General features: G+C 49.6%; 1 protein-coding gene across 1 annotated transcript in view; it reads right to left on the bottom strand.

The window, feature by feature from the left end:
• ylpm1 (YLP motif containing 1) overlaps positions 1–13,161 on the bottom strand; it is a 31,301-nt gene that overhangs the window by 11,630 nt on the left and 6,510 nt on the right. The window contains exons 5-17 of the mRNA XM_053613773.1: positions 10,793–12,934; positions 10,576–10,702; positions 10,351–10,483; positions 10,188–10,277; positions 9,938–10,100; positions 9,667–9,836; positions 9,458–9,585; positions 9,177–9,239; positions 8,964–9,083; positions 8,631–8,807; positions 8,461–8,544; positions 1,257–1,340; positions 1,095–1,175 (exon numbers count right to left, since the gene is read on the bottom strand). Coding sequence (XP_053469748.1) covers positions 1,095–1,175; positions 1,257–1,340; positions 8,461–8,544; positions 8,631–8,807; positions 8,964–9,083; positions 9,177–9,239; positions 9,458–9,585; positions 9,667–9,836; positions 9,938–10,100; positions 10,188–10,277; positions 10,351–10,483; positions 10,576–10,702; positions 10,793–12,934 — 3,562 coding nt within the window. The remainder of the gene's footprint in view (positions 1–1,094; positions 1,176–1,256; positions 1,341–8,460; positions 8,545–8,630; positions 8,808–8,963; positions 9,084–9,176; positions 9,240–9,457; positions 9,586–9,666; positions 9,837–9,937; positions 10,101–10,187; positions 10,278–10,350; positions 10,484–10,575; positions 10,703–10,792; positions 12,935–13,161) is intronic.

Raw genomic sequence — 13,161 nt, 5'->3', positions numbered from 1 at the left:
TTACAACATTTACATTACTAGCTTTGCTGCAGACCTTGCTAGTTTTATGGTAAATATTATCTTTACTACTAACATTACTAGTCATACTGCAGACATTACTAGTTTTACTATCATATTAATTTTTATTATCTGTATTGTACGTTTAGTGTTACTCAATTTTTGATAAATATTACACACATAATATAACTCAATAATATCTACACACATTTTCTACAAACAAAAAGCCACAAGGAATGTATTATCTGTGTTTCTCCAGGTACAGTGTTTAATTTATTATTAACTGTATTTAAAAATGTGTGTGTGTGTGTGTGTGTGTGTGTGTATGTGTGTGTTTATAAAAGCTCATTAGGATGTATCTGGGCTTTATAAGTAGTGAAAAACACCAGTGTGTATAAAGACATAATGCCTGACTATACACTATATATTAAATCATTTAATATAGAGTAGTGTTTAAAGGTATGCATGAATGTTTATTTTAAACACAAATTGGACGTGTTTTTAAGATTCTGATGAAGGTCCTCAGACATGTTCCAGTCTAAGCAGTAAATTATTATGGTCTTAAAAATATTGTGCTTGATTTTTATATATATATATATATATATGTGTGTGTGTGTGTGTGTGTGTGTGTATATATATATATATATATATATATATATATATATATATATATATATATACACATACATACACACACACACACACACACACATATACACATATACATACACACACACACACATACATACATACATACATATATACACACACATTTTTTAAGCACTTATTAGCAGTAAGTCACTCATTAAGGTCAAAACATCGCACACAATTAATTCATAAAAACAAGGACAACCAGAACAAAGTATTTAATTTGCGAACTTTAACAAATTATTTAAAAATAGTGCATTATGAATTTTTTATATGAACTCTACTACATTGTTTAATTAACAATATTCTTTATAAACAACATAAGCAGCATCCAGACAACACTTTAGGACATGAAAAAGTAAAAACCCTAAATCAGCAGCTTACGGAGAATGGACAGAGAACGTACACAGTGTTTATAGAGATAACTTGCAAAAATATTAAAGTCCTACCAGATCTGCCTCATCCTCTTCCTCCTTCTTCTCCTCAGCTGCAGCATCCATCTCAGATGGGTTAAAGTCCTCCATCTCCACCTGAGACACACACAATGAGAGATCACCACCACCCCCATAATGTAAATAAATCAGAGTGACAGTGCAGTGTACACAACACACCTCCTCAATGGCAGCATCCTGCAACAGTGAGCGCAGGTCCAGACGTGCCATGTGCACCGGGGCCGACTCCCAGCTGTTCGCCAGCTGTGCAAACACAGTGAAACACACACAAACAGCACAGTTACCATTCATTCAACTGCTCACTTACACCACTGCCATCCTGATTCACCCCTCATTACCCCTCGACTCCCTCCTCATTACCCCCCACTCCCTCCTCACACCCCTCGATTCACCTATCACTCCCCTCATTACCCCCCCGACTCCCTCCTCACTCCCCTCATTACCCCATGATTCCCTCCTCATTTCCCCCGACTCATCCCACATTTCCCCCGACTCCCTCCTCACTCCCCTCGATTCACCCCTCAATCCCCTCGATTCACCCCTCAATCCCCTCATTACCCCCTCTTGATTCACCCCCATTACCCATCGACTCCCCGCCTCACTCCCCTCATCACCCCCCCAACTCCCCCCTCACTCCCCTCATTACCCCCGACTCCCTCCTCACTCCCCTCGATTCACCCCTCATTACCCCCGACTCCCTCCTCACTCCCCTCGATTCACCCCTCATTACCCCCCGACTCCCTCCTCACTCCCCTCGATTCACCCCTCATTACCCCCCGACTCCCTCCTCACTCCCCTCGATTCACCCCTCATTACCCCCCGACTCCCTCCTCACTCCCCTCGATTCACCCCTCAATCCCCTCGATTCACCCATCACTCCCCTCATTACCCCCCGACTCCCTCCTCACTCCCCTCATTACCCCATGATTCCCTCCTCATTTCCCCCGACTCATCCCCCATTTCCCCGACTCACTCCTCACTCCCCTCGATTCACCCCTCAATCCCCTCATTACCCCCCTTGATTCACCCCCATTACCCATCGACTCCCCGCCTCACTCCCCTCATTACCCCCCCGACTCCCCCTCACTCCCCTCATTACCCCCGACTCCCTCCTCACTCCCCTCGATTCACCCCTCAATCCCCTCGATTCACCCCTCAATCCCCTCATTACCCCCTCTTGATTCACCCCCATTACCCATCGACTCCCCGCCTCACTCCCCTCATCACCCCCCCGACTCCCTCCTCACTCCCCTCGATTCACCCCTCATTACCCCCCGACTCCCTCCTCACTCCCCTCGATTCACCCCTCATTACCCCCCGACTCCCTCCTCACTCCCCTCGATTCACCCCTCATTACCCCCCGACTCCCTCCTCACTCCCCTCGATTCACCCCTCATTACCCCCCGACTCCCTCCTCACTCCCCTCGATTCACCCCTCAATCCCCTCGATTCACCCATCACTCCCCTCATTACCCCCCGACTCCCTCCTCACTCCCCTCATTACCCCATGATTCCCTCCTCATTTCCCCCGACTCATCCCCCATTTCCCCCGACTCACCCCTCACTCCCCTCATTACCCCCCTTGATTCACCCCCATTACCCATCGACTCCCCGCCTCACTCCCCTCATTACCCCCCGACTCCCCCCTCACTCCCCTCATTACCCCCGACTCCCCCCTCACTCCCCTCATTACCCCCGACTCCCTCCTCACTCCCCTCGATTCACCCATCACTCCCCTCATTACCCCCCCGACTCCCTCCTCACTCCCCTCATTACCCCATGATTCCCTCCTCATTTCCCCCGACTCATCCCCCATTTCCCCCGACTCACTCCTCACTCCCCTCGATTCACCCCTCACTCCCCTCCTCATTTCCCCCGACTCATCCCCCATTTCCCCCGACTCACCCCTCACTCCCCTCATTACCCCCCTTGATTCACCCCCATTACCCATCGACTCCCCGCCTCACTCCCCTCATTACCCCCCGACTCCCCCCTCACTCCCCTCATTACCCCCGACTCCCTCCTCACTCCCCTCGATTCACCCATCACTCCCCTCATTACCCCCCCGACTCCCTCCTCACTCCCCTCATTACCCCATGATTCCCTCCTCATTTCCCCCGACTCATCCCCCATTTCCCCCGACTCACTCCTCACTCCCCTCGATTCACCCCTCACTCCCCTCATTACCCCCCTTGATTCACCCCCATTACCCATCGACTCCCCGCCTCACTCCCCTCATTACCCCCGACTCCCCCCTCACTCCCCTCATTACCCCCGACTCCCTCCTCACTCCCCTCGATTCACCCCTCATTACCCCTGACTCCCTCCTCACTCCCCTCGATTCACCCCTCATTACCCCGACTCCCTCCCCTCGATTCACCCCTCAATCCCCTCGATTCACCCATCACTCCCCTCGTTACCCCCCCCGACTCATCCCCCATTTCCCCCGACTCACTCCTCACTCCCCTCGATTCACCCCTCACTCCCCTCATTACCCCCCTTGATTCACCCCCATTACCCATCGACTCCCCGCCTCACTCCCCTCATTACCCCCCGACTCCCCCCTCACTCCCCTCATTACCCCCGACTCCCTCCTCACTCCCCTCATTACCCCTGACTCCCTCCTCACTCCCCTCGATTCACCCCTCATTACCCCTGACTCCCTCCTCACTCCCCTCGATTCACCCCTCATTACCCCGACTCCCTCCTCACTCCCCTCGATTCACACCTCAATCCCCTCGATTCACCCATCACTCCCCTCGTTACCCCCCCCCGACTCCCTCCTCACTCCCCTCATTACCCCGACTCCCTCCTCACTCCCCTCGATTCACACCTCAATCCCCTCGATTCACCCATCACTCCCCTCGTTACCCCCCCCCCCCGACTCCCTCCTCACTCCCCTCATTACCCCATGATTCCCTCCTCATTCCCCTCGATTCACCCCTCATTACCCCCAACTCCCTCCTCACTCCCCTCGACTCCCTCCTCACTCCCCTCAATTCACCCCTACTCCCTCCTCACTCCCCTCGATTCACCCCCATTACCCTGCTACTCCCTCCTCATTCCCCTCATTACCCCCCCGACTCCCTCCTCATTACCCCCCTACTCCCTCCTCATTCCCCTCGATTCACCCCCCATTTCCCCCGACTCCCTCCTCACTCCCCTCGATTCACCCCCAATCCCCTCATTACTCCCTCCTCACTCCCCTCGATTCACCCCCATTACCCCGCTACTCCCTCCTCATTCCCCTCGATTCATCCCCTCATTACCCCCCCGACTCCCTCCTCATTACCCCCCTACTCCCTCCTCATTCCCCTCGATTCACCCCCCATTTCCCCCGACTCCCTCCTCACTCCCCTCGATTCACCCCCAATCCCCTCATTACTCCCTCCTCACTCCCCTCATTACCCCCGACTCCCTCCTCACTCCCCTCGATTCACCCCTCATTACCCCCGACTCCCTCCTCACTCCCCTCGATTCACCCCTCATTACCCCCGACTCCCTCCTCACTCCCCTCGATTCACCCCTCATTACCCCCGACTCCCTCCTCACTCCTCATTACCCCCGACTCCCTCCTCACTCCCCTCGATTCACCCCCCATTTCCCCCGACTCCCTCCTCACTCCCCTCGATTCACCCCCAATCCCCTCATTACTCCCTCCTCACTCCCCTCATTACCCCCGACTCCCTCCTCACTCCCCTCGATTCACCCCTCATTACCCTCGATTCACCCCTCATTACCCCCGACTCCCTCCTCACTCCCCTCGATTCACCCCTCATTACCCCCGACTCCCTCCTCACTCCCCTCGATTCACCCCTCATTACCCCCGACTCCCTCCTCACTCCCCCCGACTCCCTCCTCACTCCCCTCGATTCACCCCTCATTACCCCCGACTCCCTCCTCACTCCCCTCGATTCACCCATTACCCCCGACTCCCTCCTCACTCCCCTCGATTCACCCCTCATTACCCCCGACTCCCTCCTCACTCCTCATTACCCCCGACTCCCTCCTCACTCCCCTCGATTCACCCCCCATTTCCCCCGACTCCCTCCTCACTCCCCTCGATTCACCCCCAATCCCCTCATTACTCCCTCCTCACTCCCCTCATTACCCCCGACTCCCTCCTCACTCCCCTCGATTCACCCCTCACTCCCCTCGATTCACCCCTCATTACCCCCGACTCCCTCCTCACTCCCCTCGATTCACCCCTCATTACCCCCGACTCCCTCCTCACTCCCCTCGATTCACCCCTCATTACCCCCGACTCCCTCCTCACTCCCCTCGATTCACCCCTCATTACCCCCGACTCCCTCCTCACTCCCCTCGATTCACCCCTCATTACCCCCGACTCCCTCCTCACTCCCCTCGATTCACCCCTCATTACCCCCTCCTCACTCCCCTCGATTCACCCCTCATTACCCCCGACTCCCTCCTCACTCCCCTCGATTCACCCCTCATTACCCCCGACTCCCTCCTCACTCCCCTCGATTCACCCCTCATTACCCCCGACTCCCTCCTCACTCCCCTCGATTCACCCCTCATTACCCCACGACTCCCTCCCCTCGATTCAGCCCTCATTAACCCCTGACTCCCTTCTCACTCCCCTCAACTCCCCTCTCATTACCCCCCCCCCCCCCCCCCCCGACTCCCTCCGACATCCGACCTCATTACCCCTCCGACATCCGGCCTCATTACCCCTCCGACATCCGGCCTCATTACCCCTCCTCGACTCCCTCCTCATTACTCCTCAATTCACCCCTCATTACCCCTCGACTCCCCACCTCACTCCCCTCATTACCCCCCCCCTCGACTCCCCGCTTCACTCCCCTCATTACCCCCCCGACTCCCCCCTCACCTCCCTGACTCCCCCTCATTACCCCTTGACTCCCCCCTCACTCATCTCATTACCCCACAACTCCCTCCCCTCGATTCAGCCCTCATTAACCCCTGACTCCCTTCTCACTCCCCTCAACTCCCCTCTCATTACCCCCCCCCGACTCCCTCCGACATCCGGCCTCATTACCCCTCCGACATCCGGCCTCATCACCCCTCCTCGACTCCCTCCTCATTGCTCCTCGACTCCCTCCTCATTACTCCTCGACTCCCTCCTCATTATCTCTTTACACCATTCTCACTCTCCTTGATTCACCCCTCGACTCCCTCCTTACTCCCCCTCGACCCCCCCATTACCCCTCGACTCCCCCTCATTACTCCCGACTCCCTCCTTACTCCCCCTCAACACTCCTGGACTCCCCCCTCATTACCCCTCGACTCCCTCCTCGATTCCCTCCTTACTCCCTCCTCATTACTCCTCGACTCCCTCCTCATTATCTCTTTACACCATTCTCACTCTCCTTGATTCACCCCTCGACTCCCTCCTTACTCCCCCTCGACCCCCCATTACCCCTCGACTCCCCCTCATTACTCCCGACTCCCTCCTTACTCCCCCTCAACACTCCTGGACTCCCCCCTCATTACCCCTCGACTCCCTCCTCGATTCCCTCCTTACTCCCCCCCGACTCCCCCCGCATTACTCCCCCCCGACTCCCTCATTATTACCTCTATACAACCTTCTCATTCTCCTCGATTCACCCCTCAACACCCCACCACTACCTCCTCATTACCAGGGCTCTATGGTAACAATTTATTTTAGGAGCACTTGTGTTCCTAATTACAAAAATTTAGGAGCACAGTTGAAGTTTAGTTTGTTTTTGTTTTTTTTAAATATGGTAACGCACATGTAGGCATGAGAAAACTTGAGCTTGACAATTATGACAGAATTTAGGAACATAGTGTGAGCCATGACATTAATTTACCTTCTGATAAACTAAATTTAATATTTTCAGTTAATTTTACAGGCTGTATGCAAAAACAACAACCTTTAACCTGTTCCACCTTGTAAACAAATACAATAAACCTTAATGGTCAGTGTTTGAAGTCTGCTCCTCTTAAATATATTTAAAGCTACACTATTAGACATTTTCCACTGTCATGGTTCTGGGCCAGAGTCAGTTCTCGAACCGCTATGTATATATTGTGTATATATCTGAATAATCTCATATAGGATGTGATTGAGTGAGTTCATTTACCAGTCAGATGCAAAGCGCTGTAGTGTAATGGTGTTCACTAGGGATGCGCCGATCAGGATTTTTACAGCCGATACCGATCCAGATACCAATCTTTTTTTTGTTTAAGCTTTAATCAGGAGGTCATAAACAGTTAAATGTAAGCTCTCTGCTCATGGTCACGGTTAATTGAATTAAAATAATAGCAATGAGATACTGTTGGGGAATTGATAAATAAACAAGCATAAAATATTTATTTTAAAATATCTTAAACAATAAAGAGTCCTAATTAAAAGTAGACCAACACAAAAATTATCCATATTAGGAAAAAGGCTAATAGCTTTCTAAGGAAATAGCGAACCAAGCTTAATGTCAAATTGATATTACATGCAACCCATAGTAATTAAACATTATTTAATTTCTCACTTTATTTATATTTTATGAATTTATTATAATATCCATTTTTATATGAAATGATTTACTTATAACTAAGCACATTTTCTGTCTTTACATTATAATAGTTTTATTTTTGTTTATCAATTTTAGATCAGTTCCCCCAGTAGAGTGTTGCCATGTCTGCTGATAATATTGTGTTTTTTAGGGGATTAAATCAAAACAAAACATGGAAACTGGAGTGGATTTTCTAATGATATCTGGCTACCCTGGGTTTAAATGAAGTGAATGTGCTGTCTATTAAAGTTGGTGAAGGGAGTGAAGAGAGAGAGACAGTGTATTGTATGTTTACAGACTGAACAGTTGTTATTCTTGATTATGATTGGTGAGGAATTATTTAATAAATCGTAGCGTTAGAATTATTAATTTACTCCGCCCGACACCGCTGTGTCTACACGAGCAGGTCACAGTCGCAGGTTCAGGTCATTTTGCATGATCAATAAAAGATGGCGGATTGTGAGTTCGGGAATTTGAGAGAAGCAGATGACGCACAGTGTTACTCGTCATCATAATAGCTTCTCTGCAGTATTTACACACTTGTTCGGTTGACTGAGGTGATGAAAAGCAGTGCGAAAGTAACTGTTGCGCATTTTGGACTTCCTGTAGTTTTTATTCTGATCGTATTATACAACTTCAAACAGGTCACTCGCACCGGTATATTTTTTCACAATCGCACAAAGTACTTTTCACAAATGGTTGCACTGTAGAGCCCTGGTTACCTCTCGACTCCCTACTTATCTCCTTTATATAACCAAATTTCCAGATCTTGATTGCCGCCATATTCCCACAATTCCCTTCCAGACTTCCTCCCAACGGTACAAGCTATGTAAAGAGTAAATAAAGACCTTTGTGATGTCCTTCAGCTTGCGTCCATGGATGTTCCTCTTGGCACAGGTCTGATGGTCAGCGGAGACTTCGGCCACGTACACCTGTGGGACAGGGGACAGGTATTGCAGTGAGATAGAGCCTGAGACAGACAGCTGTGTACATACTCACTGAGTGATAGACAACTCACCTCGAACCCTTTGGTCTTGGCTGCACTCCAGAACTGGTCGAAGTACTTCACTTTCTCATTGATGGCATCAAGGATGATGAAGGGGAAGAAGCCATCATCCAGAGTCTTCCTGAAGGTCTTCAGCATACTGTTCCTGTAGGTGTCCTCCATCTCTGGCTCATATTCGTACTCAAGGACCTAGAACATCGTTTAGATGATCAGCTAACACTCTTCATGCCCGAGTTACCACCTGATCACAGGTGTGTGCGTTTGTACAGGAAGGGAACAGGGACGGTGTTAACACCACCTTCAGGTTTACACACTGCCATTTTCATTGTATGTTCAAATCCCAACCTTAGTTTTAATACGTTTCCCAGTATCAGGGTCTTTCTCTTCTTTCTCCACTTCAGTCATGAAATAGTCATCGAGGCCGAGCACTCTGGGTGGAGCTCCTCCAAACTCCACCTCCTTATCCTGGAACAGACACCCAGTCAGTCTAACAAAACATCACCAGGTAGTGGGGCACTATCACAGCATAGGTGTGTGTAGGTGTGCGTGTGATCTCACCCGGATGAGCTTTGCCAGATGGCTCTTACCACTTCCCGGTAACCCTCGCATTATTACCACAATCTGAAAGTAAATAAAATAAACAAATGTCTGGATACAGTAAGTGATCAGACCTGATGCAGATGCAGGTAGATTTAATTCAATTAAATTCTACTGCATTTTATTTGAATAGAGCTTTTAACATTGGACATTATCAGAAAACAGCGTTACAGCAATAAATTAATTATGGATATAAATTTTACATTTATAAACTGATCATTTATAACAGTGAGGTTCTGTACCCTATCAGGACGATTCGCTCGTCCAGGTGGTTTCAGAATATCATCAACGTTCTTGGTCTCGGGTTTCTTCTCCAAACGTTGGGGAACAGAGGGAGGTGGAGGTTCATCAGGGTAACTCCTCCTGTCACCTAAGAACAAACAGCATATGTCTCAGGGGCCTAGTTCACTTCCTGTTTTTACAGATTATAAACAAATCCTCCTGAACTCACTTCCATAACTTGAAGCCCCATGATCATAGCGCTCAAGACTTCTTTCATATGATGATCGTTCATAGCCTGGGCGGTTATACGGCTCCCGATCCCGGCTGGAGCGACTCGAGTGCTCTCTTACATCCCTCTCTCGTTCCCGGTAAGCAGGGCGAGGTGGGCCTGGGGGTGGCCTAAAGAAAGGTGAAAGGGACAATGAAAATTAATACCACAGACAAAAATAGAGAAAATTGAAAGCGGACGAGTACAGAAACACATGCAAAGGGATTCCCACCTCTCGTCTCTGGAGTAGCGCTCTCTTTCAAGTCGATCCCTATCGTAATCCAAGGACGGCCTGTCTCTGAAGATTTCTCTTTCCCGATCTCTTCCATACTCCCGCTGATCCCCGAAGGGATCTCCTCTTCTATCGTAGTATGGATCACGACGTCCAAGCAATTCTATTAGGAGGAAAGTATAAATTACATATTAACATCTATTAGCATTAACACACCAGTTATAAACAAAGAAAAACAAAATGAACCAACCTTTCTCATACGGTCGATCAGATGGCAGTGGATCAGGCCTCAGTACTATCCTCTCCCCGTAGGAGATCCTTTCCACCTTGGCCCCCACATCTGTTCATGGGAAATTCCATAAGGTTTCCCCAAAACGAAATCTAAAATATTCAGTATGCTAAAATGAGCTTACCATGACCATGACCGTAATCCACTGTTTTAGCAATGAAGGTGGGTTTAGGAGGTGGTGCTGATGCTGTATGGAGGAAATCTGAAACTTGGTTTGGTTGGTGCATTCCAGATTCCAAGAGTCTACCGGAAACGTCCTGTCCAGGTTCAGACAAAACACTAGTAACCTTTTGCATAGGCAATTATGCATTCAGAAGCTGTTTATAAACATGAATTAAATCAAGTATACCTGAAGGGCAGTTTTGACCTCAGGTGGAATTTCAAGACCAAGGAGACCAGCAGGAATTTCAGGTGGAAGTCCAGTAGACTCCAGATTAGAAGCATCTCCCAGAACCTTTTTACTCTCTTGCAGCTCTCTATTTTTCAGAAATAAGAACAGTAACACTATCAATCCCATCAAATCAGTAGAACATGGTAATGTGCACTCAGCTCCTGTATCCATCTACCTTATCATCTTCAGCTCCTGAGCAGCTTTGAGGATGATCTCATGCTGCCTTTGAGAAAGCGCAAGAACAGTTTTGGTTCCACCTGGTGACATCTGATCAAGTGGAGCTTCTGGAACACCGCTCTGTGGTGCTATGGGATGTTCTGGGTTCCGATCATAAAGAGGTCGAGTTTCTTCAGTGGGACCTGGGTACACTCTCTCTGGCAGTGGAGGTGGTGGAGGTCTTTCCCAATCAGGACGAGAATGGAAGGGAGGTTCCTGATCTCTCTCCCTATACAGAGTTCCGTCGGCATAACCAGGTCCTCTTCGTTCTGCCCTAATTCGATCTTCGTTCTCGTACGAGAATGGTCCGTCCCTTTCCTCCCTCCAGGGATCATCTCGGAGGTGATCTGGTGGTGGCCTACGTGGTGGATGTAGAGGAAAACCACAATCTGGATGTTCTCGTCTCCACTCCTCTCTCGATTGGTAAAATTCTTCGTCTTCCCTGTAATCCCGGTGACGGAAATCAGATGGAGGTCTTCCATACCCATCATCCTCATGGCCAAACTCCGTGCCATATTCTTGCTCATATGCTCCCTGAGGATCTTCATGTGGAGGTCTTCTCCACCTATCCCTTGCCATTGGATGTGGTCGCATGGGCGGCCTTCTCATATCCCTCTCTATCATTTCATGAGGGGGTAAAGGAAGGTGCCTTGGTTCTCGGCTATGTGCATGAGGCCAACCAGGCTCTCTGTCCATTTCTTCATGGTACCCAGGTGATTCCCGCTCCAACAATTCATGAGGTGGTGGAGGGGGCCGTCTTATGTCATGGCGTGGTGGTGGCCCCCAGGGACCTGGACCACCACGTCGGAAGCGAGGCCCCATGTGAGGAGGAGGGCCATGTGGGTCACGTTCCATATCCAGTGGTGGTGGAGGACGTCGTGGACCATGGTGCATAAAGCGTGGTTGGAAAGGAGGACGCCTAGGTCCTTCAGGACCAAAAGAGGGTCTATGACGGATCATTGGAGGTCTTCTCTCTGCCCAGTATGGATCTCCCTCCTCCCAATACTCCGATTGTTCCTCTTCCCAGTGTTCCTGCGGTCCCTCTGGAGGATCCATTCGACCTCTAGGTGGTGCTCGCTCTTCAGTCTCTTCATAATATTCTTTCTGGAAGTGATGCTCTTCTGGCTGCCAAATCTCATGAGCTTCTTGGTCATCAATCATTTCATGTGGTTCTTGGGAATGGTCCCCCCAACCAAAATCCTCTTCCATTGGTGGTTGCTGGTCATATGGAGCATCTTCCACATGATAATTGGGATCTGACATAGATGGAGGACCCATAGGTCTGCCCATTTGTCCTCGACCACGTCCTCTTCCTCGCAACGGTAAAGGACCTTGACCCCTCCCCCGGCCACGGAGAGCACGTGGAGGGCCACTCTGATTCATCACTTGTGGTTTACCAGGAGGTTCCTTGGGCATGTCAGATTGGAATGGGATTTGTTGAGGCTGTGGTCGTTGTTGTGATGCACTGATATTTTTTGGTGCTTCTGGGGTTTTATTGCCAGTACTTGGGGTTTGCGTTGGTGGGACAAATGTGGATGAGGAGGTTGATGCAGGTGTTTTGGAGGTATCATTTTTTGATTCCTCCTCCTTAGCAGCCTGTCTGACTGTCTCAGCCTTCTTGCCTTTGTCAGCCTGAGACTGAGGAATAGGATCACTTTGAACAAAGAAACCATCTTCTGAATCTATTACATCATCTGACATGGACTTTTGTTCCGTTTCAGGTTGAGGGGTTCGGTTTTCATTCTTGCCTGTGGTCACACTCTGAGGTACAGAACCCTGAGAAGAATCAGGTTTACCCAGCTGCGAATTAGTCTGAATTACAGGAACAGGCTTATCTTGTGACAAACCGGGTCCTGGTGGAGGACCTCCACCAGACAGTGGAGGTGGGCCTGTGGGTGGACCCAGGTGTGGTCCAGGAGGTCTCTCAAAGCGAGAAGGTAGACTCTGCCTCAGAGGATTCTCAAATCTACCTGGAGGTCCTAATCGAATCTGATTACCTCCGGGAGGCATGCCAAAGCGCTGACCAACATCAAATCTGGGCGGTCCACTAAATCGTTGTTGTGATGGTGGTTCGAATCTCGGACCTCTAGGACCTTCAAACCTACAAAACATACACTTAAAATCAGGAAAATAAAAAACTGTTTGACATGTACTTATTTCCTTGGAGTGTTTTTAGTCAAACTTGACTTACACTTGAGACAGGATACAACTAAGTGGTTTAAGGTCTTGCTCAATGGCCCAACAGCGCTAGTGGTGGGATTAGAACTCTGAACCTTCCAATCAGTAGCCATAAATTTTAACAACTGAGCCCCCACATTTTAAAAGAAT

Source organism: Ictalurus furcatus, chromosome 25 (genome assembly GCF_023375685.1).
Source record: "Ictalurus furcatus strain D&B chromosome 25, Billie_1.0, whole genome shotgun sequence".
Taxonomy (NCBI): Eukaryota; Metazoa; Chordata; class Actinopteri; order Siluriformes; family Ictaluridae; genus Ictalurus; species Ictalurus furcatus.
This window is presented reverse-complemented; position numbering and strand designations above follow the sequence as displayed.